This window comes from Xenopus tropicalis, chromosome 4 (assembly GCF_000004195.4).
Source record: "Xenopus tropicalis strain Nigerian chromosome 4, UCB_Xtro_10.0, whole genome shotgun sequence".
In the NCBI taxonomy this organism is placed as follows: domain Eukaryota; kingdom Metazoa; phylum Chordata; class Amphibia; order Anura; family Pipidae; genus Xenopus; species Xenopus tropicalis.
The window spans coordinates 82,077,560-82,104,104 of NC_030680.2; the positions used below are offsets into that span (position 1 = coordinate 82,077,560).

The 26,545-nt window shown below is 35.2% G+C and overlaps 1 protein-coding gene across 3 annotated transcripts in view; it reads left to right on the top strand.

Moving 5' to 3' along the window:
• The window catches only part of negr1 (neuronal growth regulator 1), a 282,343-nt gene that overhangs the window by 204,575 nt on the left and 51,223 nt on the right, over positions 1 to 26,545 (top strand). For all 3 annotated transcript variants that reach the window (XM_031899790.1, XM_012960537.3, NM_001113066.1), the window contains exon 6: positions 5,958 to 6,109. In XM_031899790.1, coding sequence (XP_031755650.1) covers positions 5,958 to 6,109 — 152 coding nt within the window. The remainder of the gene's footprint in view (positions 1 to 5,957; positions 6,110 to 26,545) is intronic.

The window sequence follows — 26,545 nt, forward strand, 5'->3', positions numbered from 1 at the left end:
TAGAGAACCATATTGTTTTAAATCTATAGTACAGGTATGGGATTTTTTATCCAGAAACGTGTTAACTATGTATGCATTTCAATACATATGGCAGGTACTCACAGATCCCACGAATTTTAGACAATTAGATCACATTAGACCACATGTAGTGCTTTTCGTGCACTTGGCACTTAATCATAGCCAGAACCATGCTCTGATAAACTTCAGTCACACTTTACTGCAGAACTGTGAGTTGAAGTGATATCACCTCCACTCCATTTTCCCCCCAAGAGCCGATCAGTAGAACAATAGGCAGATAACAAGGTAGCGGCCCCCTGACACCTCTGCTAAAGAAGTCAGCTACCTGAACTGGTAGGGGCTCCATGGCCTGATAGCACTGCTGGTACTGTCCTGAATTTTAGTAAGAGAGTTATTTATATATTTATCCAAATAAATACACTTTAGTTTTGTATTTGTATGCTATAATTTACAGTTGATATTGAAAACAGTTAAAATTTAAAATATCAGATTTATAAATGGCACATATATTGTTTGACAGAAACAAACCTAATGAAATATTAACAAACAGAAACACTTTACATTTGTTGATGTTTCAATCATGTAATTGGAAAGTATGCAAATAGAAAAATGTTTCCACAGAAAAGAATGGAGCTACTCAATGAAAAATAAGCTTCTTAAGGTTGATAATATGAGGTGCTTGATATATAGGTTAAAATAACCAAGGTTCCATTTTTCATATTAGCATTGTAATATTGTTTTAGGGATGCTCTTACTATTGTAAAATAAATACTGTCATGGGAAAACATGTTTTTTTCAAAACGCTTCTCCAGCAGAATTGAAGTTGTTTTTTCAAAAACAGATTTTTTTATATTTAATTTTAAAATTTTACATGGGGCTAGCCACATTCTTAATTTCCCAGAGTGCCACAGCCATGTGACCTGTGCTCTGATAAACTTTAGTCACACTTTACTGCTGAGCTGCCAGTTGGAGTTATATCACCCCCCTCCCAGCAGCCGATCAGCAGAACAATGGGAAGGTAGCAAGATATCAGAATAGCACTCAATAGTAAGAAATCCAAGTCCCGCTTGGGACTCCTCCATTAATGTGTAGCGCTGGCTCTTTCTGAAAGCTCAGACTCAGGCACAATGCACTGAGATGGCTGCCTACACACCAAAAATACATTTGTTGGTTCAAGAATAAAATTGTAAATGGTAGAATGAATTATTTGCTATTTAAAGGACAAGGAAAGGTTAATTTAAATTAAAAGTAAGTCTAAAGGCATTCTTTTTAAGTACTTACTGCATATCTAAATTCCCAGATCCCTGCTTGCTTCTCTGAGATATGGTGCTGGCAGCCTACAGCAGAGTGAAGACTACAGTGACATCACTGAAATCTCTCTCCCCTTCCTGTAGGCTGCCAGTGGCAGCCTTCAGTAGCAATGCACATGTGCGTAACTTGATCTCCTGTTCTGAGCTATACATGCCCACCAGCCAATCAGAAGTGGATCTGCCGGGGGGGAGGGAATGAAACACATGTGCAGTATGAAGCAAGGAGGGAAAGGAAGGGAGAATACCATTTTAAAGATGGCTGCCTGTTCAAGAAAACAGATAGAAAATGTGAAGTAAGTGTGACTGAGTAAATATTTGAGTAGGTGAGCCAAACGTGTGGCGTTTTTACGCCTTTTACAATAGGAGGACTATTGGGCAGTATGCTTTTTAAATTTTGACTTGCGTTCTCCTTTAAACAGTGTAATTTAGAAATAAAAAGTATACCATAAAAATCATGACAGTATCCCTTTAATTTATTTTTTTGTTAAATTTACATACAGGTCTGAAAAGAGAAAACAATATTATTTATATATAAACATATTCTTGAAATGATTATTCAGGCTGCTTACAATCCAATTTGCAATTCAACTTTAATAAAACGCATAGTTTTTTCTTATATATATTCTCTCCATGGGAATATGATTGTGTCATAGACACCAATAGCTGTCACACTGTGTCTTTTCAGATATCAATTCATGTAATCATAAAAAGGCTTGTTCGATTTATTTTTTTTCCTTTTCATTTTTTCTAAAAAGGGGAGAGGATTCTATTGCCATAATCTACTCCTCAAGCTTAGAGTGTTGCTGCAGAAATACTAATTCTGATGAATTATGTGTAATAATATTCTTAAAGCCTTAGATCATAGTATCCTGTATGCCTGCAAAAGTGATATGATTGATCGAAATGACTGCATTTAAGAGTAACAGTACCTTAAGGATAATATATAGACATTTTATATGACTTTGCAATGAGTTCATAAGCCTCCTGAGTAAAACAAAGGTTTATTGAATGGCATTGGTAAAAGAGAAGCTGGAAAATGTGCTGCATTTATATTTTGTGAAAAATCATTTCAGCAGATCTCAGCAAAAATCTCTTGTAATTATGAGTGTAAATATGTAGAGCCCCCTTGTCCATAGATGCAGAGAATACCATGACAGTATATAAACAAGTATGTTTCACATGTATAAAATGTGACTGTGTCTGATTTTGAAAAACAATTTTTATAGTTCATTGTGATTTAATACAAATTCAATTATCAATCAAATGTTTTATAGATGGAAATTTAGGAAAAAAAAACCCAAAATGGTAGATTTGTGACCCAGTGTCAATATAGTGTGGTACAGGTGTTTTTTCTTCTTCTTTGTTCCGCCTTTTTCTGTTTATTCTACTGTGCCTGCTCCAACTCAAAAATTCTACACTTTAACAATTTTTATGGACTTCATGTCTCATTACCTTTAGGATGAACTCTCTTTTTATGTTTTTACTGATAGTCTTGCTGCATTGTATATTCATGGAAATACTCCTCAAGATGTGAAAGTCACCTTTTCTTTTTATTTTACAGCATTTCTCCAGGGTAAAAATTTCAGTTAAGCAACACTGAGAAATGTATTTTGGGCATATCTAATCATACATTTTGAAAAATATCCATGAAATGTCTGTGATAAAGTTATTTTATTCAAATGATTGATTACACAGACAAGCATGGTAATTTCAGTGTAAAGTGTCCGACAAAAAAAAACAGTTTTCTGGGAAAATATAGAAAGAGTCTATAGAAAACATATTAGGGGTCATTCTTAACCCCCTGCAAGAGTGTGCTCCTTAGCGCTCATTCCACAAGCACTTGCACCCTCATGTACGCTGTGCTCTGTGCTCAGTGATAGAAGGACAAGAAGTAGAGGGCCCCAATGCAGGCTGCATCTCCTGTAGGTAGGGAGCATGGCCAGCTAAGTGCCCCCACACCCTTCACTAATACAGTGCTGATTAATGCAGTGCTGTATTAGTGAAGAGAGCTAGAGGTTAGTAAGGTTACGCAACAAATTTTGACACCCATTTCTCCACCAATGCCAAAATGCGGAAATTCGCTGCGAATCAATGTCTGCTGAATAATTTCACCCATCACTACTAGAGGACTCTGTACTTTGAAAGAAAGCCTCTGCAGATATTTGTGCACTCCAATAATACATTTATGTATATATAATTATTTTAGCTATACAATTGCTGTCAGATTGAATTAGCGATTTGAGAAGAATTGCTTTATTATACAGCTTCTCTAAGATATATATACCACCACCACCTCACCCTCTGAGATTTATTGAGCTCTTTGATGTAGTTAAAGATTTGTTCAGGTCTTCTATGCTCTCTCTTTACTAAGTTATACAGATATTTTATTCTTATAAAACACCTAGTATATTTTCTTTGAATTGTCTCTTGATGTCCTTCTGAGGATCTGCTGCCAGAACAGAGCAAAATATTCTTTGTTATCTGATGAAGGGTCTGCACAGTGAGTTCTTGACCTGGAGTGCTTATATTTTTAATTGGTACTTGAAATGTAGAGACATTAAGTGACTTACCTAATGAAGAATAAAATCGACAATGCATTATTATGCAAAATACATTGCACATAACAAGAGGCTTTTAGCATTACACTTTGTTTATATCATAGTACAGTGTTTTCCAAAGTACAATTCTAGCATACAAAATGGCACTTGGTGTGGGAATTTCAGAATGTGTGCTATTAATTTCTTATACTTATTGACTTAATTATGCATTTATACAATTTATTATGATGTATAATTAATATAATTACTGGTGCCTGAGACACAATAAGGTAAAATGTTGTGCTGTTGTTACTAAACTCAAATGTTTGCTTTTTTGTTAAAACATTTAAGTCTAAAAATATTTATCTAATAAAACCTTGAAAAAACATAAATGCATCAAATTCCTTTTTACTCAATATTTTAAAAAATAAATAAATAACTTGAATTTAAAAATAATCTCCTAGGGGAGAGCTCCCAGTGACTTCTACATGAATGTGCAGGCTTTTAGATGCCAAAGTTTTACATTTAAGGTTTCTGAGTTTTTGGTACTTGAAAAATATCAGACTATAAGTTTTGAAAACCCTAATTCAAATTGCAGAAAAAAGAAATCCACTTAAATTAAATTAGTATAGGATGGGACACCATATACAACAGGGATCCCCACCTTTTTATACCCATGAGACACATACAATTGAAAAAAGTGTTGGGGAGCAACACAAGCATGAGGAAAGGTTCTTGGTGGTGCCAAAAAGAGCTATAATTGGCTACTTAATAGCCCCTATGTGGATAGGCAGCCTACAGAAGGCTCTGTTTGGCATTATACTGGGTTTTTATGCAACCAAAACTTGCCTCCTTACCAGAAATTAAAAAATAAGCACCTACTTTGAGGCCACTGGGAGCAACATCCAAGGGGTTGGTAAGCAACATGCTGCTCATGAACCACTGGTTGGGGATTACTACAGGTTTAATTTACAGAAATGTAGTTTTACACCTTTAAGATTTGCTTCTGAGAATTCAGATATATGGTTTTCCTGACAAACATCCCAGTATGTAAACAAAAGAAAATCTAGTGTTTTTAGCTTAAAATATATTTAAAAATATTGCATGTTTAAAATGAAGTTTGTGCACAAAGAGGAACAGTGTAAATATTGCTATACAGTACAGTCTTAAATTAGTCTGTTTGGGTTATTATTTTGTTAAACAAAGCCACACACAATTTCTAGATTTCATAAAAATTATTGTTGGTTTCTGCAGTCACCAGTTCAAACCAGCTAGGTTAAACTGGAACACATTCACAGGTTGTATTCATCCCCCATTCATTTTTTTTATCTCCATTGCCTTTAATTGGGCACCAGAGAAAGCATTGCTGACTTCTAATTGAGCACATATCTTCCAAGGGAGATTGTGGTGTCACTATATCCATATATCTGTGTATTTATTACATGCACTAGCATCAATCACAGTTGTTAGCATATGATACCTTAAAAATGCCTGCAGTATGACTCCACCTATATAACAGGAAAACAGGAATAAAAACTATACATATATAAATATACTCCCATAGGAAAAAGGGGCCTAAAAGTAATAAAATCACAATTCAAAATACAAATCTATTCGATTACATAAGTAGATCAAATACATGAGTATCTAGGTAAAAACAAATTAACTCCTTTGTGACCCCCCTGCTCTATTCAGTGACTGAAAGGGGGTGCTGTATATGGCATGCTACCTCACTTACTGATATAGAAGGATAGAACTTTAGACAGGTAGTGTCTTTATAGTGTCTATATGTAGGCTACAATGTCCCACTTACTTCTGAGTGACAGGAATCCGACACAGGAAAATGATAGATTATCAAATGTTTGGTGTATCCAACAAGGCTACAAATGCAGCCCCAAGCAAATCACTACTATAGATCTAAATGCTCTACAGATTCTAATTATTATGGATGTCTCAAGGCATATTTTGTTGCCTTTCTCTCAATATGATATGTGAATAGCTCTCTTGTCATATCCATAGTCTTTGTATATCCGTTTTATTAGTTATTAAGTATTGTAACATTTATTGAAAAATCTGATTCTTTATGTTATAGACTCACAAATGGTCAGAGAGGCATACGCATACAGAACTACAACACAAGATCCATTCTCACCGTTTCCAATGTAACAGAGGAACATTTTGGCAACTATACGTGTGTAGCTGTAAACAAACTAGGAACCAGCAATGCCAGCCTTCCTCTCAACCGTAAGTAATGGCAACCACGCTGTCTGGAATTTAAATAAGGGCATGTCTTTTAGAAGGATTGGTGTAAATGTGCTGCTGTATTCATGGGTTTAGTCACATTTTGTCAAGACTTAAAAAAAATTGTTTGCAGTATAACACTTTCATACTGATGCTGTTGTCAAGATATGCTAGAATTGGGCTAGATTTGTTGTTAAGTATTGTTTACAGTACTTACCGAGCATGTTAATGCAAAGCACATTATATGAGAAGTATACAGTTTAAGAAATAAACCTAAGAAACAAAAAAATTAAAAATACAAAATAATATTAGGAATACTGACTATTAGTATGTTTCCAGGCAAGTGGCTTGATACAGACCATCTTATAGGCCTATTAAGAACTATGAGTTTTTTCAGAATTTTCTGATATTGTACATGTTACAAAAGGATAAAATTGTGTGGAAGTTTGGAAGAAAACAAGGAGTTATTTTAAACCTATTTCCATACTTTGTGGAACTTACCAATATACCAACCATATACCAAGTACTCACACAGCCTAATACATTCACAACTGCCTTGTAGAGTCTGGAAGCAAAGCAAAGAAAAATGAGATATAAAGGCATATAACATAACTGGAAGAAAAATTGTAAAATAACATTTTACTGTCCTAATAATTATGGTATGTACTATTCATAGATTCATTCTGATGTATTTGTATTGCATCTGAACATGTTCCAAATTTGAGAGAGATTCAATATTTAATTGCTATTATGGAGAAAGATTTTTTATTTTGTGTTTTTGAGCTATATGATGTTTCATATTAAAAATGTAGGATGATTAATCTATCCTTTAATAAAGTGTTATGTATGTGTATATTATTAACAGACTTCCATGAAAATACGCATATAGTGCACCCACTAGCTGCAAATCCTGGCCTGCTGCTACCAGTATGCATCAGTATTACAGTTATCTGTGAACTGGGTGAATTTGTAATTTTTTTTTACATAGAGATACTCTCTCCCATGCACTTCACATAGGTTAGCAATGTAGATACTGTTACATACAGTATATATAAACAGTCTATACTAGTGTTTCTAGTATTGTACACCATTTATCAATATTTGGTTATGCAAATCTATTATACTTTGTATAAAATAGTGAAGATTATTCCTTCTAGCCAATATCAGGAGATGACCCTTTAAATACTTCCCAAATCTACTTAACCCCATAATGGAGATATAAAATGGGCCTCATTCCTTCCACACCATAATACTAATATTTGATTTAATACCAATAATCAACAAAAAAAACGTGCAAAATTTAGACAAAAGAAAACAGTACAAATACAACATAAACATTTTTTAAGATATTCAGTATTTTGTACACACAGAATCAAACATGTAACAGGAGCTAATTATAATAATTATACTTAAAGGACAATGAAAGGTTAATATAAATTAAAAGTAAGTTTAAAGGCATTCTTTTTATGTACTTACTGCATATCTAAATTCCCAGATCCCTGCTTGCTTCTCTGAGATATGGTGCTGGCAGCCTACAGCAGTGTGAAGACTACAGTGACATCACTGAAATCTCTCTTCCCTTCCTGTAGGCTGCCAGCGGCAGCCTTCCTATTCTCTGAGCATGTGTGTAACGTGATCCTGTCTCCTGTTCTGAGCTACACATGCCCACCAGCCAATCAGAAGCGGATCTGGCAGAGGGGAAGGGGGGGGAATGAAACACATGTGCAGTATGAAGCAAGGAGGGAAAGGAAGGGAGAATACCTTTTTAGAGATGGCTGCCTGTTCTAGAAAATGTGAAGTAAGTGTGACTGAGTATATATTTGATTAGGTGAGCCAAAAGTGTGGCGTTTTTACTAAACAATAGGAGGACTATTGGGCAGTATGCTTTTTAAATTTCTTGCATTCTCCTTTAATACATATTTAACAGCACAGTATCTTTTAGTATATTTAGGTTTTCTGTAATAGTGTGCTTTTTATATGTTTTTAATGGTGTATATACTGTACTTATGCAGTCTCTTCCAGTAAATTAAAAATTCAGGTAGTTCTCATCATACACCCCATATGATAGTGACATGTACACTGATGGTTTTTACACAGTTTGAAATATTTGGCTTTTGTCCTTATATAACATTTTACCTCAGTGGGCTTTTCTGAATAGCCTAAGAAAAGTAACTAAAAGAAGATACAAAACCATAGGTTAGATTGATGTAATTTAAGTTGACATAACATAAAGCAGAGGTGTTCATGATTGTGAGTTGGCCCCATAAAGAAGCCTAAAAAGTGGAAGGGGTACAGTGGATAGATATGAATCAGCGGGAATTTTTGGGCTCTCTCCCCACAGTGTTTTCACTCTTGAATCACAGGCATTCAGATCACACTCGATGCTTTGCAATGCCATTTGCAGTTCCTAGCTGTGAATCTCTCCTGCATGCAATAATGTCAAAGTATAATGTCTATCATCTAAACTTCACCAAATACTGAATTACAACACAAACATTCAATGCAATGCATCTTAAGATATTGATGCTGCAGTTTGAGTGGTTCCTGAATGGATACTCAAAGAAACGGCCATCACTCATAAAACATTATTTTACCTTTTACAAAGTTGGGCACAAATCACACTTTAAAAGAGCGTGCTTTTGTACTTTTCAGAACAGCAGCTTTTACTGTTTCAGAGTAGAAATAAAACTTTGCTTCTGCAAAAATATAATAAAAGACATACAAGTTTTCTTAAAATTCTGCTACATAACTGGATATATCCCAAGATGCCTGGAACCACCAAACCCAAGTAAAGTCAAGAAAGAGAAAAGGTGATATTTTGTTTGACATTTACACATGCAAATGCTTTTGATGGATAAAGTATTTGCTATAACATGTGTTTGCCTTTAATATCATTCTTGCATACTAATTGGGATATTAGCTAATCTTGACTGATGGCATTAGCCTTTAAACCTTTTGGAACTTTGCATGTGAAATTTAATATAGGGATCAATAACCCATGAACCATTAAAGCATTTCTTTCAATCAAAAGTTTTAATTATGATTTCACTAACAAACTGTAAAGCAAATGTTTTACATTAACAGAATATAATTTTTAAAGAGGTAAATGAATTAGGTGAAAAGTGTAATCATCAGTATTTTTAAATTCTGAAAACAGTGTGACATTATAATTATTTAGATTAAAATCTAGAAAATCAGATCAGGAAATATGGAAAAGAGAAAGTAATTACAAACATGACAGGAAAAATACTAAAAATCATTTCATCTTATGTGGTGTAATGCAAAATATTTTTACCCCATGTCTGAATTAATATTTTCAAATGTAAGTCATTACATTTATCCAATATAAATTCAAGTGGAAATGATTATCCACTCACAGCCACCAATGCATATTTTCACATATGCCTGAAAAAAAAAAGACCAAACATCTCTATTTCTTGAGCAGAAGTTTTTTTTGTGATATAGAAAATCTATATATTTGCTAATTAAAGTCCCATTTCCAATAATCATGTACATTGGTCGGTGTGCTTCCAAGGTTACACTATGTGGCATATTTATTAAAATTTGCATTAGTGTAATTTTCTAAATTTTGGAATTTTTTTTCTATCACAACTAAACTCACTTTAATATGATAACAAGAAGCATAAATGAAAAAATCATGGAACGATTATGAATACCTCAAAATCATTGTTTACTACGAATTTATGTGTGATTACAAGTGACAAAGCCCTGAAAACTCTTAAACCTCAAAGGAAATACATTGTTGTACATCAGAGATTCTAGTAGGCAACAGTATGATGCTAGAGATCAATCAGACACACATGATACAAAAAAGTGTCCAAGTCTCCATTTCCATGCAAAGACAGCCCCCAGGAGTCACTGAGCAAACATGATCCCATTCTCTTAGGATGAATAGATAACCAGAAAACTTTTCTAAAGGAGAGTATTGTGATGAACTCACAGTTATTTGTATATTGTTAAAAATTAATGGTTAATGGAATTGCATTATCAACTTTAGCTGTTGCATCAACCATTGTATTGTTTTTCTTTGTTTAATGAAAACTTAAATGAAAACAAATATTAAAAAAGCATTATGCACATCAAATGCAAGTTTATATTCTTAGGTTTTACACATTTTAATTCTTGTATTCCTTTATTTATTGTGTTCCCATTTATATGACTTACAAATGACAATGGTTTATCACAAAACGGTGTACATATTCATCTGTGGATGCAGTTACATCTACAATTATCATTTATATGAAAGCACAATAACCTTGCCCTGTGACAAGACAAAGACTTTTCTGTGGAAAGCAAACATTGAGAACACTCATGTAAATCCACCTACCCCTCCAACCAAAAATAAATAAGAACAAACTCAGAGAACAAACTATTTGTAGCCTATTTGATTAGCTGAGGACCATCATTATGAGGCGGCTGTTGTGGGTATATAATTAACAGTGCAAGAATGCAAGATTCATCATGGTAGATCCATGTCCTCAGACTGTTCCAGTCTAATAATAATAATAACAAAGATGACACAAGATCTGTTATAGAATAATTTTTAAAAAGGGCTTGTTACTACAGGTTTGGGACCTTTTATCCAGAATTCTTGGGACGGCAAGTTTCTGGATAAGAGATCTTTCTTTAATTTGGAGCTCTATACCTTAGGTCTACTAGAAATCATTTAAATATTAATTAAACCCAATAGAATTGTTTTGCCTCCAATTAGGATTAATTATATCTTAGTTGGGATCAAGTACCTATTCGGATTCGCAGCGAAATTCTGCATTTCACCACTGGCAGATTTTTTTTTTAAACTGCCGCAAAAATTTTGCGCAACAAAAATTCACAGAGTGAGGAAAAAGTTGCGGCCTAGTAAAAAAAAAATAATTAGGTGCATCAAAAAAGTTGTGCACATTAAAAAAGTAATGCACTAGATGCAGTAGCTGCATTTTGTGAAATTTTCACGTTTTCCTGAATTTTTCAGCAGTTTCACAAATTTTTTGGCGAACCATAATGGGACAGATTCGCTCATCACCAATTGTAAAGAATGAATACTTTGCACTTGATATATGCCAAGATCAATGTTCTCTATTAGCAGATTATTGCCATTTATGTTTAAATGAGTGTCGCATTTTATATATGGAAATTACATAATTATTTCTAAGGGTCAGTATGGATACCCTTAATCATACTGCTAAATGCAAAAGCATAACTGGGCAGGAAGAAAAAAGCTTAAATGTTTAATAGCAATTTGTCTTTAGAAAGAAAATTTATTTGGTAGCAAGGCTTTCAGAGCTGATGGGGTTCATAAAATAACTTGCCAACTCCCAAAGGCTTCCTTGTATATATTGCAGCAGGCAATAACTGTGTCTTGTGCCAGAAATAGTAAATCTATGCAGCAACAGTTTCAGGTGACCAAGATACCATGTCAAGATCAACAACAAAATCACTCTATAAAATTTATAGTATTACATATAAAAGTCAACATGTTAAATTGCATGTCTATATACCACATTAATATTATAATTATAAGCCATACTAATTAAAAGTTTTTAATTATGTCAGCCAAACTTCTACACTGCACATATGCATGGAAATGGAATAACAAGTACAGGTATAGGACCTGTTATCCAGAATGCTCAGGACCAAGGGTATTCCGGATAAGGGGTATATCCGTAATTTGGATCTTCATACCTTAAGTCTACTAAAAAATCAATAAAACATTAATTAAACCCAATACAGATTACTTATATCTTAGTTGGGATCAAATACAAAGCACTGTTTTATTTTTACAGAGAAAAAGGAAATCAATTTTAAAAATCTGAATTATTTGATTAAAATGGGTTCTATGGTAGACAGGCTTTCCGTAATTTGGAGCTTTCTGGATATCGTGTTTACGAATAAGGGATCCCATACCTGTACAAAGTTTATTCCAGGTCTAAATAATAAATATCATTGCACAAAATAAATCAAGGGCATATGTATAACCAGAACCTATTTGCTGAATTATTATAATGACAACAAAACTTGCATTACACAACATGTTAATTAAATAATAGCAATCAATAAATCTGTTGCATTTCACTGAAATGAGCATGCCTTTGGCTTTTCTGACGCAACCACAAATTTTGAATCCACTTTATAGCCAATTGTATTGCCCACAATGTCTTTTTTCTCTTTTTTCTAATACCTTCTCCAACCCTGAGGTACATTATGGTTGGTTGCTCTATTACCAAATAAAGTTTACTGAATAATAGATGTTTAAAACCAGAGTTGGGAAGGGAGAGTGAATCATCTTGTCTTGTTGGTTGAAAATGCCTCTTTGAATTATTAATGACTTTTATTTAGTGTGGGAGAGGGTATTGTGTTAACAATCAAAGTTTATGTAACCTTGGCACCTATTTATATAAATTAAATGCTTTCTTATGAGAGACCCTAAAGCCATGTCATATGGTTTGTGCCATCCTACAAACTGCTGTATGCAGGATGCAAATACCATTACTGTCATTGTCATTTAGTTGCATTAGCAAAACATTATTATGCAAATGCCATCTAAGCTTAGATGTATTTAACCTTGGAGTTATGTATTGATGTAACTTCATGATTAAGGTCAATAGTGTAGCACTTGCAATAAGACACTAGAAAATTATCATGAAAGTCAGTCAAATTGTTTAAAGATTAGTGGATTTGTTTTAAAAAATGTACTTTATGGGAACGACAGATAATATTACTTTATTAAAAGTTTAGTAACACCTAAAATTCAAAATCTTCAAATATACTCAATTATCAAATAGATATCTTTTGCAGGCAGCACTCAAAGAAATAATTTTTTTATCTGGGCAAAAATCAGCCAGATATTAATCCGACAGGTTAGAAAATCCTGTTGGACAAAGAGCACATCAGTGTGTGGGTGGCCAAACTATGCCCAGCTGTAACATAGTAAGCTGGGTTGAAAAAAAGACCTACGTCCATCACGTTCAACCATAATGCCTATATATAACCTGCCTAACTTTTAGTTGATCAAGAGGAAGGCAAAAAACCCCATCTGAAGCCTCTCTAATTTGCCGCAGAGGGGAAAAAATTCCTTCCTGACTCCAAGATGGCAATCGGACCAGTCCCTGGGTCAACTTGTACTAAGAGCTATCTCCCATTACCCTGTATTCCCTCACTTGCTAAGAATCCATCCAGCCCCTTCTTAAAGCTATCTAATGTATCAGCCAGTACAACTGATTCAGGGAGGGAATTCCACAACTTCACAGCTCTCACAGTAAAAAAAATCTTTCCAAATATTTAAATGGAACCTCCCTTCTAAACGGAGTGGGTGCCCTCGTGTCCGTTGGAAGGACCTACTGGTAAATAAAACATTAGAGAGGTTATTATATGATCCCCTTATATATTTATACATAGTTATCATGTCACCGCTTAAGCACCTCTTCTCCAGTGTAAACAAACCCAACTTGGCCAGTCTTTCTTCATAACTGAGACTTTCCATACCCTTTACCGGCTTAGTTGCCCTTCTCTGGACCCTCTCTAACTCAATAATGTTCCGTTTGAGCACTGGAGACCAAAACTGAACAGCATATACTAGATGGGGCCTTACCAGTGCTCTGTAAATGGGAAGAATAACCCCCTCCTCCCGTGAATCTATACCCCTTTTAATACAGCTCAAAACCTTGTTTGCCCTTGCAGCTGCTGCCTGGCATTGCTTGCTACAGCCAAGTTTATTATCTACAAGGACTCCAAGGTCCTTCTCCATTATGGATTTGCCTAGTGCAGTCCCATTAAGGGTATAAGTGGCTTGCATATTTTTACATCCCAGGTGCATGACCTTACATTTATCCACATTAAATCTCATCTGCCACTTAGCCGCCCAAATTGCCAGTTGGTTAAGATCCTGCTGCAATTCTATCCTGGATAGAATTGACTGGTCTGCAGAGTTTTGTGCCATCTGCAAACACTGATACATTACTCATAATACCCTCCCCTAAGTCATTTATGAAAAAGTTAAACAAAAGTGGACCCAGTACAGAACCCTGAGGGACCCCACTGAGAACCTTACTCCAAGTAGAGAATGTACCATTAACAACCACCCTCTGTACCCGATCCAGTATCCAGTTTTCTATCAATGTGCAAATGACTTCACTAGGACCAATAGACCTTAGTTTAGAAAGCAGTCGCTTGTGGGGAATGGTATCAAATGCAAAATCCAATTAGATTATATCTACTGCATCCCCACTGTCCAGCTTCTTTCTTTTCATAAAAAGCAATTAAATTGGTCTGACATGACCTGTCCTTCATAAAGCCATGCTGATTACTGCTCATAATGCCATTCTCCAGTACATAATTTTGTATGTGATCCCTTAACAAGCCTTCAAATAACTTGCCCACCACGGATGCCAAACTTACAGGCCTATAATTACCAGGCTGAGATCTTACTCCCTTTTTAAATATAGGAATGACATTCGCCTTCTTCCAATCCCTAGGTACCATACCTGATGAAAGCGAGTGTAAGAATATCAGAAACAAAGGCCACTGTAAATCTGACCCTAGCTCAGTACCCGAGGGTGTACTTTAACATAATTGCATTTTAAGAAGGAGATGTACAAACCTGGTGAGAAATGAACACCATGCATCAACCCATTGCACCCTATTAGTAGATAGCTATTATTTTGTCTAGTGAAGTTACCAAATACCATATAAGGTGCTATTGTGTTTGTGCATACATTTTAAGTTCTTCTGGCTAACCATATTATAGCAAACTGTGGTATACTCATAGGCTTCTAATACACAAGTCACTAATAAAAATACCCCCACAAGATTTTTAGCTTGCTATTCAGTAAGATGTCCTGACTCTGAGATGGCCAGCTATTAAGATTTGTTGTGCTAAGCCAATGATCATACAGCACTGTTACAAAGATCCATTGGGCAAGAATGGTATTAGTGTGCCCATGCAGTTCTCCACAGATGATATTTTTAATCCTGCCTGATTTCTGCTCAGATATCAGTTATGCAGACCCTCCTGAGGGCCCTATACATGGTCTGATAAGCTTTTGACTTGGTCTGATGAGGCTGAGTCAGCAGCTTTTACAGGCCCATGTATGGCAAATTTACTAATCTTGGTATTCAATTAGAATTCCTTTATTTGGCTATATAAGAGGTAATGTGATGGCCTTTCTTGCTTTGCCAACCACACCTTTCATGAGAATATGGACAATATCTTTAAAATTCCATGACTATTTAGCCATCTTTCCTAATGCCACATTTTGTACACAATGTATTCGTTTCTTCAGCAACTAAAAATTGGTCAGATGAGGTGTCCAAGATGACACAATATAATGTTTTCTAAAATAGAATATTAGGTTAAACAAAGCAGTCACAGAAGTTCTTCTCTTAAAGGCAAGTGTCTGCAGTTACACGGCCTTTGGTAACTAGCAGAAAAAAAACCCTTGCATCTGAGTGCTGGCTAAACACAGTTGACAGCATAACTACAGTTGGGTAGGTTTCCAACTTCGTACTTCACAAAAGAAAACAAAATCAGTAACAGATGATCAGTACCTTTCCAGTGCAGTATATTTATAGTAGGAGCTTTGTTGCCCCAGTGTAAATTTGTTTTTTGCACCAAACATCAAATGAAACAACATTATGGTCACTATTACCCAGGGGTTCAACCACTTGCACATTTGTTATACATTCTGTATTGTTAGAGATAACTAAAACCAGTATAGCATGGTTTCTGGTTGGCCTCTCAACAACCTGTCCCAGCAGTACTATTGATCCAGTCAATATCACGGTAATTAAAATCCACTATTATTATCACTTGCCCCAAACCAGCAGCCTTTTCTATTTGCAACAGGAGCTAAGCCTCTTCTTCTTCTCTTACATTAGGGGGGGTCTATAGCATACCCCTACCATTAATTTGGTGGACTTTTTACTATCTATCTCAGCCAAAAAGGCTTCAGCTTCCTCATTTAGCATCATGACTTCTTCCTTTATATTTGCTTTAAATTCCTGCTTAATGGACACATTCCTCCTACATTTCTATTGACTCTGTCCTTCCAAAACAAAGTATAGCCCCCCGATATTAAAGGAACAGTAACACAAAAAAATGAAAGTGTATAAAACTAACTAAAATATAATGTGCTGCTGCCCTGCACTGGTAAAAGTTGTGTGTTTACTTCAGAAAGTCTACTATAATTTATATAAATAAGCTGCTGTGTAGCCATGGGGGCAGCCATTCAAAGGAGAAAAGGCACAGGCACATAGCAGATAACAGATAAAACACTATTGTATTCTACATAACTTATCTGTTATCTGCTATGTAACCTGTGCCTTTTCTCCTTTTTTCCAGCTTGAATGGCTGCCCCCGTGGCTACACAGCAGCTTATTATATAAATTATAGTAGTGTTACTGTAGCAAACGCACCAGTTTTACCAGTGCAGGGCAACAGTGCATTATATTTTTATTACTTTAAAGCTCTTTTATTTTTTGGTGTTACTGTTCCTTTAACTACCCAGTCATGTGACTAATTCTAAAACATTTCAGCAACACCAATCACATCATACTTCCTCCAGCTCTCCCATTTAATCAGTCTGATTTGTAAATATTTAATACTGGATTTTTTCATATACTGCTTATGGTCCTTCCTGCCATTATCAGTTGCCCCAATCAATCCATTTCTGGCAAAGAGCCTGTAGCCAATTGAAAAATCGGCCCAGTTCTCCAGAAACCTAAGCCCTCCTCCCAACACCAATCTCCACGCATTAATCTTCCTTAGCTCCCACTACCACCTCAATGTTGCTCGTGGCACAGGTAATATCTCTGAGAAAATTACCTTGAAAGTTCTCGTCCTCAACTTTTCTCCTATTTTTTTTAAATTGTTTTTCAGGACCTCCCCCACCTCCTCTAACTTTGTCATCAGTACCTATGTGTACCAAGACTGCTGGGTCTTCCCCAATCCCTCCAAATAATCTGTCTACTCATTCCACCACATGCCAAACCCTAGCACCAGGCAAGAAACATACAGTTTAGCATGTATGTACCTAATAAATCATATTTAACATGCTATAGTAGTGACATAATATATATTATTATAGAAAAATAATATACACACAAACATTCTCAGAGAAACAAATTAGGTTCATAGGTGACTTAGAATAATGGTAATGTTTTGGCAATTATAATATCCTGGCAGGTCTGCTAAAATTACTTACAATTGGTGTTTCTATACAAAAATCACAACCGTATTGAATAAGCAACATTGAGCTCAGCATGTGCTCAGCACTATTTCTTTAAAGCAATGAATATGGATATCTGTGATGTGAGATGATTTTCCTTATTTTATTAACAACATGGAGTTGATTCCTAAAGTCCGAAAGGCATAAAATATTATTAAGTTCAGATCGTACTAAAACAATATATTAAGGTAGGTATTATTATTATTATTTATCATTATCATATCTACATGTAATGTTTTATGCTTTTAACAATTTTATTCCATAGGTTTTGTTCAGTGCAATATAATTTGTAATACCATATTTAAAATTGTGTTGCAGTAAGTGTGCAATTTTTCAAGGATACTCAGGGTAACGCTTGCCCCCACCTTTGGGAATGTTTACATGGGGTGGTGGGAGGAGTCATTCATTTTTTCAGATACTAAACCTTATCATATTTATATATAATTTTATGGTTGTTACATTGATGATCTTAGTTTCATATGGTCAGGAGATGACAAGAACTTTGAAGAGTTCTTTAGTTATGTTAATTCAAACCAACTTAAATTGAGATTTACAAAACATAAACACTACATCTATGATGTTTTTAGATATGTCCTTACCTATAGTTTGTAAAACAGTCAATTCTTCCATGTATAGGAAAACCTGTACAGCTTATATGATTTTGAATGCTACCTTCTCACACCCCCATCATCTTAATCAGAATATTCCTACTGTAATCTACCCCATGGTAGATTACATCTAATTAGGGCTTTCTTTAAAGCCAGTCAAACTTCATGTACTGCTCTATCCAATTAGTATCAAAAAAGAGATGCTTGTCTTGTCCTCTACCACTGCTTCTTTACCTCTGAATTTCTTTTTATCTTCTTTTTCATCAATCGTTCCATCTATAAATATGTTTTCAAATGATGTGTCTAATCCTCCTCCTTATGATGTTTCATCTTTAAATAAATCTTCTGGGAATTTGTCAACTTCTCCTCCTTTAACAAGGTCTACGAACCCCTACTAAAAAAATCCTGTGACCTGCGTATTGACTTTTAGTCCTCAATACCACGAGTTAGTGAAAATTATTAAGAAAAATATGGTCTTACTGCAAACAGATCAAATACTTAATAGTATTGGTTGTTGTTTTGTTCCTAGAAAACCCCGCACTCTTGGGAGCACTTTGTCCCCTAGTGATATTTATACTTCTTCTGGAGAAAATAAGATGTGGCTTAATTTCAAGGGTTCCTTTCAATGCGTTGCCCATAGGTGTATTACTTGTGAATATATTAAGGAAGGAGATATTTTTTTCTCTAAACAGAGAAAAAAAACAGAAACATATAAGAATAAACACTACATTCATTGTAACACACACAATGTGATCTACTTAATCTCCTGTAAAAAATGTGGAAAACAGTATATAGGACAGACAAGCAGAGCTCTAAAAGAAAGAGTCAGCGAGCATATTAAGAACACAAGATGTAATTCTGAAACTAATGTAGTGAAACATTTTTTAGAATGTTCTTTTTCCACCTTACATTTCTCTATTGTTCATGGCATTGAGAGAGTTTCCTTGGTGAGCAGGGGAGGTGATCTAACTAAAAAATAATGAAAATGGATCTTTTTTCTTGCTACTAGATACCCACTTGACATGAATAGTGGGTACAATGTCTTATTTTTGATAATGACTCATCTGGAATTGCCTGTAGACAGCTTAATTGCAAATATTTTTACATATCTTATATTGATTTGTCTTAATGAAAAAACTTTGTAGTGCATTCTTTCTATCAAAATTTGGAACCCAGACTAATACTCATACTTTTAATGTGATTGTTTTTAATGTTTTGTATAAATAACAATTCCTATGCTTTGAATAGGCTTTAATTAGAGCACCAATATGGTGGAATGGGTGTATTGGTAAGACTAGTTTGTACTTTGTGATTGGTGGGGACCATCTTTAAATATCTACTAAGTGCTGTTACATCATTGCTAGTGATGAGCGAAAAATTCGGGAAACGCATTTGGCATGTGATTTTTCTGTTGCCCGCATCTTTTTTGTTGCTCGTGTCTATTTTTTGTAACCCGCGGCTATTTTTTTTTTTTTGTCGCCTGTGCTTTTTTGATGCGACCGCGCCCAATTTGACGCGACAGAAAAATTCTGCATGCCAAAATTTTCCACTGCAAATTTTCACTGAAGTATCACAAAACAATTTGTCAATGGTAAAATGCATAAATTCGCTGTGAATCCATGCCTGGTGAAAAAATTTGCTCATCACTAATCACTGCCTATGATTAAGTGTCTCTAAACATGAAACGTGATGATTACTCATGGTACTCTTTTAATGACAAATTCTGCTTGAAGATTTGCTAATTGAGCGTCTGCTCTTCAAAAAACATTGATATCCACTCCCCTAGCTGAAGGTTCAGGGTGCTGCACCTGATCCTCTCTTTCTCAGTTTTTCTCAAATTTTACAAATTTAATTTGTAAAGTTTGTACTATGAAATCAGCTGTAAAACATATGTAAAGATTGGTCATAATATACCATGTATAACATATACATATGGCCTACATTTTAAACCCCTGGAACAAATGATGTGCGATATACCCAAGATGTATCCATGAAGTCTGCTCCATCTGTAGGCTCCAGTTTCATGAAGGCATATATAAAAAAACACAACCTGTTAATTATGGATCTTTGTAGTACAAATGTAGTCATAAATATACACAGCTGTTATGTTAATGTTGAATGGTAACGTTTGTAGCTGATATTTCTTATTATGCAGTGGAGAGAGGAGACCTAATGACAGGAAACTCAAATTCATTGTTTTAAGTTCTATAATTGCTGTGTTTTGTTCCTGTCAGTATCATATTGATTGTTTCAAATTAATGTGCAATAATAAAGGTTAAACAGGCCTACAAAATATGTATCTGAAACTCTTGAGAGAAAGAGTTGCTCCTTAAAGTCAGTGAATCTGAGACTTTACGCATCATTTTTAACTTTTTTTAAAAATAATTAATTGGTATTTTCCTTTCATGTCTATATGCACACAGCAACACTTAGGGACCCATTCATTAAACCACGTTTTTTTTTTTTTTTTTTTAGAAAAAAACATATTTTTTCTAACTTATAGAACTTTTCTGTGGTTTTCGTTAACTTCGACGAAAAAGTCGTATTTTTCGCAAAGACTACAACCATTTCAGAATTCATTCAAGCTTTGGTATCTTGACTATCTTTTGGCCAGGTTGGATTTGTAGAGTGCCATTGAGTCCTATGGAATGCTTCCAAAATCATACATTGAAGGTTTCAAAGCCAGAAAGGTTTTTGCTCCATTTACTAACATTCGGATCCAAAAAATTTGTGACTTTTGAAACGCAGCCACAATATTTTTGTACGACCAATAAAAGAATTTTCATGACATTTTCAAACATCAGAAATTATCGTGGTTACTCCGAATTTTTTGCAATCGTGATTTTAACCACAAGAAAATTGTGGTTTAATGAATGGGCCCCTTACAATTTGGACTTAACATACTTTAACCTGCTCACCAGAGACCTGTTCCCTGGAGAAAAAAACATTTATTTATACTAATACTTAGATCTCTATACACAGTTTTGAACCTGTTAATCATGCTTTCTCTCTCTGTGTCATTGTCCTCTCCTGGTTTTATTCCCCTCTTTACATATCTTTCAATGATTCCTAAAAAGGTTGATGGAGTGCTAATTTCTTGGCAAGTAAACTTTCACCTCTGTTCATTGGTTATCTTGCCTTTCTTGTTCTGTGGTTATTCAACTAGGAACAATTATTTTATACTTGATTAATTTTAGATAATCAAAAAGCCAATAAATAGATGAGAATAATCAACATGTAATCAACATCAACCATTGTTGAAAGTAATCAGAATCAACCACTGTTCTCTACACTGGACAAGAAATCATATGACAGAAAATAGAAAAGTAAGGAAGACCTGAGGAGCCATTTTTTTTCGTCAGGCATTTGTAGTGAAATACTGCATTCCACCACTGGCAAACCTTCAACAAAAGGCGTCTAGGCAAAGGGCATGGTTATGTAAAAAAAAAAAAAACATCTTAAAATACTCAAAACCAATAACATGACAAAAAGAAACTTAAAAAAGAGGGAAAGTTTACCACTACCCTATTAAAGATTACTGCAATTAACTACTGCTTGGAGCTCTCTTCCTTCTTTTCTAAGTTGAAAATATGAAAAAAGAAAGGACAGACAATTTTAGCGTTAATAGTGTAGATATAGAAGCAAAGATAGTTTTTGCTTCCTTTTATAAAATACAGACTTGCACTTGTTAGAATGAGAATGAGAGACCTTGAAAATATCTTCAAATGTACTGATGTGTGATTGTAACTCTAAATGGATGTGAAAACTGGACAATGAAAAAGCAGAAAAGAAAAATAATTGAAGCCTTTGAACTTTGGTGTTGGTGAAGACTGTTGAGATTTTAAAGAAAACAAGCAAATGGATTATTGACCATATCAAGCCTGATATTCCACACAAAGTACAAATGACTGACAAAAGACTAAAGTTCTTTTTTTTTGGTCTTATTATGAGATGCTCAGAAAATTTAAAGGGAAAAAAGGAAGACTAAAAGCAAGATGCATAGACTAAAGCATAACAATCATGAATATGGCTTTCAGGTTGCCCCAAGACTCACACAGAAGAGAGTACACTGGAGTCAACAAAATTAGTTTAACTGCAGTTTCTAATAAAAAAAGTTCAAATACATGGAATACTTCTCCTTCAAAGGGAAATAGAATTAAGTGAAGCTTAACATTGAACAGAACTGTCTTCCTAATAAATGCTTCTTAAAAACTGGTGACAGAGTTGGACATTTTACATTCCAAAAGATCACAGTCTTAGTGCTATGAAAATGAAATAAGACCACACAGTCAAATACAGCACTACCCTTAGTGATGTTTACCAGACCATCGGGGTTATGTAATAAAAGGCACTTAGTTAGCCCCGGATAAGAAACTCATAGCAGCCAATCATCAGGTAGAATTTACTTTAAAAGCAAACATCTTATTGGTTACTATAGGTTACTGCTCCTGGGCAAACTTAGCACCTTGTATTATATATGGGGGAATGTGCCCTTTCATTTATTGGACTCTACTAGGCTACCAACTGGAAAACATGTACAGTCATTGTGGTGAAACCCTGTCAAAAATGTCTAAATATAGATGCGTACTATGCCTGCCCGATATAGCTCTCATCTCTATGGATACCCAAAGCCCCTCATTTTGGTTAAACTGTGAGCATGAGCAGTTTCCATCATGTAAAAGAGATCAGTATTACTTGTGGTAAAAAAATTTAAAAGAGCTGCAGACTTTTGCTACTTACTTTACAGGACTTGCCAAACCTCATTCCAAGCTCCCAAGTAGTATTTTCCATTTCCTTCATGACAGCTACTGGTAAATGGTCTGTTACTTATAGACTTATCTGAGAATGCATCACAGTATCTTAAATTCCTTACACATGGTAAAAGAATTTCAACACTTTCAGCATTAAGTAGAAAATAACTTCACTGAATGAAGAAGAGGGGGAAGTGGATAGCAACTAAATAGAGTCAATACAGCAATACAATGTAGGTATACCTGGAGAGACAAGCAAAGATATCGGTTTGAACTCTTTAAAAAGATAGCCGAATGTGCAGACTAGAGGCACCAATTATTTCTTATTGGCTGTCAACGTCTATTTTTCTAAACATTTCAAAATGAGTTCATAGTATTCCATGCCAATACTGCTTTTAACTGAAACATCTATTAATGTCAACTAATGTCACTTTCACACCAACTATTCAGGCTCACTGTCAAGGCTCTGTCTTTTACTCTGCTTTTTTCTTTTATTCTCCATATTCAGTCTCAAAGGTTTGTCATTTTCACCAATGAAATAACTGCAAAGTACAACATTTTTTCATACAGCAGTGCACTAATTCACTTCAAAGTATGCCACCTCTACTATAGCAATCTACTATTATTTAGCTTTTAATTTCTGCTCCAATTTGAAATACTCTTTTTTTTCTGTCATCATTTGAATTACTTTTGTGGGTTCAAAACCGAATCACATTAAATATATACAAGATTTCGTAATATATGGAATATTCCTTTCTTTCCACATTTTTACCACTGTTTCTAAATGTTCTATTTAAGCTGACTTTCTGTTTTATCAGTGATCTGTTACTTTCATCTTTTAAATTCTGCCTCAGCAATTTGAACAACATTACATTTTGTGTCTAGAACTTCCCCCATCAACTACTGTAGGTTCTCACACTTTCACTCATTTATTTCCAGTATGGAACTTTTTATTTTCATCTAAATATAACCCAAATCCAGATTTTAATATACAGCTCATGAAATGGGATTTTACTTTAGTGATAGTCACATTTTACCTCAGTCTTGTCATTCCATTTAAGGTCTGTGGCTAAATTGTGCTATTTCTTTCTGCATAATATTGCCACATGCTCTGCTGTAAATTCCAACTATACTTTATCATCAATAATCCTTTCTAAACTCATTAGTTGTGATTGTCTCCCTTTTAATAACATTTCTACTAGCTTGAACAGTAGTAGACTTAATCTAAGTTTTTCTTGAACTTCAGCTAAGTTTACCTGAAAAAACTATTACACCTTTTTCGTAGTCTTTACTCCTTCAAAAATTTTAGGGAGATTCTTAACTTGTATTTATTAAAAATCACCCATTCTGAGGGCTGACACACACACAGACTCCATGTTTAAATGCCCCATCAGGCACAAATTGCGTCTGGCAGATTTAACTTGTTGGCACAAAGTCATAATTTTTTGGATTGCAAATATTTTTTCCATTAACAACTTTTATCACATTCCCCCTATATTACTATGTTTTACCATTTGCATGGGTAGTTATTTATCAATAAAAATACCACCAATAATCCATCACTATGGGGCAGACTTATCAACATTCAAATTCAAGTTTCTGCTGCGATTGGAGTTTTTTTTGCACTAAAACTCGCAAACTTTCATAATGAATGTTCAATATTTATTGTTCTATATCTATTTAGCGCAACTGAGTGCTCAGCCCTGCCAAGTGCACATATCTTAGTTAACTTTGCTGCAATTGGGGGGGGGAGGTCAGCAGGGAGACGCCAATTCTTTGGATCAGGTCTGGGTCATCAGGGCCCACCAGGTTTTTTCTGGTGTTCTGTCAGCCCAGTTGGCCCTGGTTATGAGATAATCAGATACTTTGCAACTTGCTCAAAGCCAGTACTCACTCTGCGTAAACCGTTCCTCTAATCTAAAAAGGTGGCCTCTGGTGCATTGATCGTTTTTATGGGAAAAAAGAACATCCCCTATCTGCCTATAATCCCCTCTAATGTACTTGTACAGAGAAATCATGTCCCCTCGCAAGCGCCTTTTTTCAAGAGAAAACAATCCCAACCTTGACAGTCTAACCTCATAGTTTAAATCTTCCATCCCCTTTACCAGTTTAGTTGCATGTCATCTCCAGCTCATTAATATCCTTCTTAAGGACTGGAGTCCAAAACTACACATTAAAAATATTTGAATTTGGAGTTTACCTGAAAGTGTTAAACAAGGGGGCATATTTAAAAATTGATTTAAAAATGAATCAAATCTATAGGATTCTTAAACCCAAACAACTCTCAGGTAATGTACCATAAGACTTTTCATTAAGAAAATATTAATTGCTAAATTTGCTTTCATGTTTTTTTGCTAGATTACATAAAGCTTGAACAGTGGGTTGAAATACAGTATATAGGAAGCAATATATCCTACAGTTCAGAACTACTGGTGCTGAAAATGCCTCTTCGGCTGATAGAATGCCTGTGGCTTTCAACGTTTATCCAGTGTAATATCTTGTTTTGTTCTTCTTACTATTCTTAGGCATCCCAAACCAGCACATTTTCTTCTCAGTAGGACCTGCAGTAAAAGTGTGTTACATATATGATTAGTTTAGGGAACCAGAGAAGGAACAGAATAACTGTGGCTATGAGTATGGAGTACTCCAGATAAACAAGAAAAAAAAAAAGTTTTAAAGGGGAACTCTGGCTTCTGAAACAAAATTTGTTAAAGAACCCCTCACAACACAGAAACCCCTAATATACCTATCACTGTTATCTGTTCCTTCAAAAATATAAATAAATACCATTTTAATGTGGTGAAATCCAGCTGCAAATCAGTTCCTTGCTTTCTGCACCATTTGAAATCCTAGCAGGGGTGGGATAATTATCTAATAGAAATAATACTAATGCATAATTCACAGACATATTTGAAGCGTTAAAAGCTTAAAATGTGCTGATAATTACTGTGAAACTTTAAAGGAGAAGGAAAGGTTAAGTCACTTGGGGGTGCCAAAATGTTAGGCACCCCCAAGTGACTTAGAACGCCTACCTTGTACCCCGGGCTGGTGCCCCCGTACGGAGAGAACAGCACCAGCCCGGGGCAGCTGCCGGCGCTACCTGCTTCCTCCTCGCTTGCGCACGCATGCGCAGTAGAGTGAAAAGCCGAACTTAAACATTAAAGTCGGCTTTTCACTCTACTGCGCATGCGCCGGCCCACGGATTTCGCCAGCAGCGCGCAAAGGAAGGAGGAAGCGGTGTCTACAGGTGCCCCGGGCTGGTGCTGTTTTCTCCTAACGGGGGCACCAGCCCGGGGTACAAGGTAGGTCATGTAAGTCACTTGGGGGTGCCTAACATTTTGGCACCCCCAAGTGACTTAGCCTTTCCTTCTCCTTTAAGCCTCCCAGGAGTAGGCATTACTAAACAACATTGCAGGTGGTGATTGTCTGTGGTGACAAGATGGAGTTTGCAGTGGGATTTTTTCTGGAATATGAAGAAGACAATCAAGTATGTTTTCAGTGATGCATCCTCCAGTTTTAAGGGAAATGGTAATTTTAAGAACGGTAGTTTTCAGAAAGTAACGGTTATGTGCGTAATAGCGTGCATTAATATCGCGCGCCAAGAAATAATGGGTGGAGTTCCCCTATAAGACAAAAACACATTCTAGCATTAATGAATTAATTATAGTTTTACAGGTATATTCCCTGGAAAAGGTAAAAGGTAATTAATGATTAACTGCTATTGATTGCTAGACCAGAGCAAAATCTAACACTCTCACATAGTGGATACATTGTTTGTATAAATATGTTATTAAGTCTGACAAGTCTTGCTTGCTGTCTCTTGCATGTCTCCTTAAAATG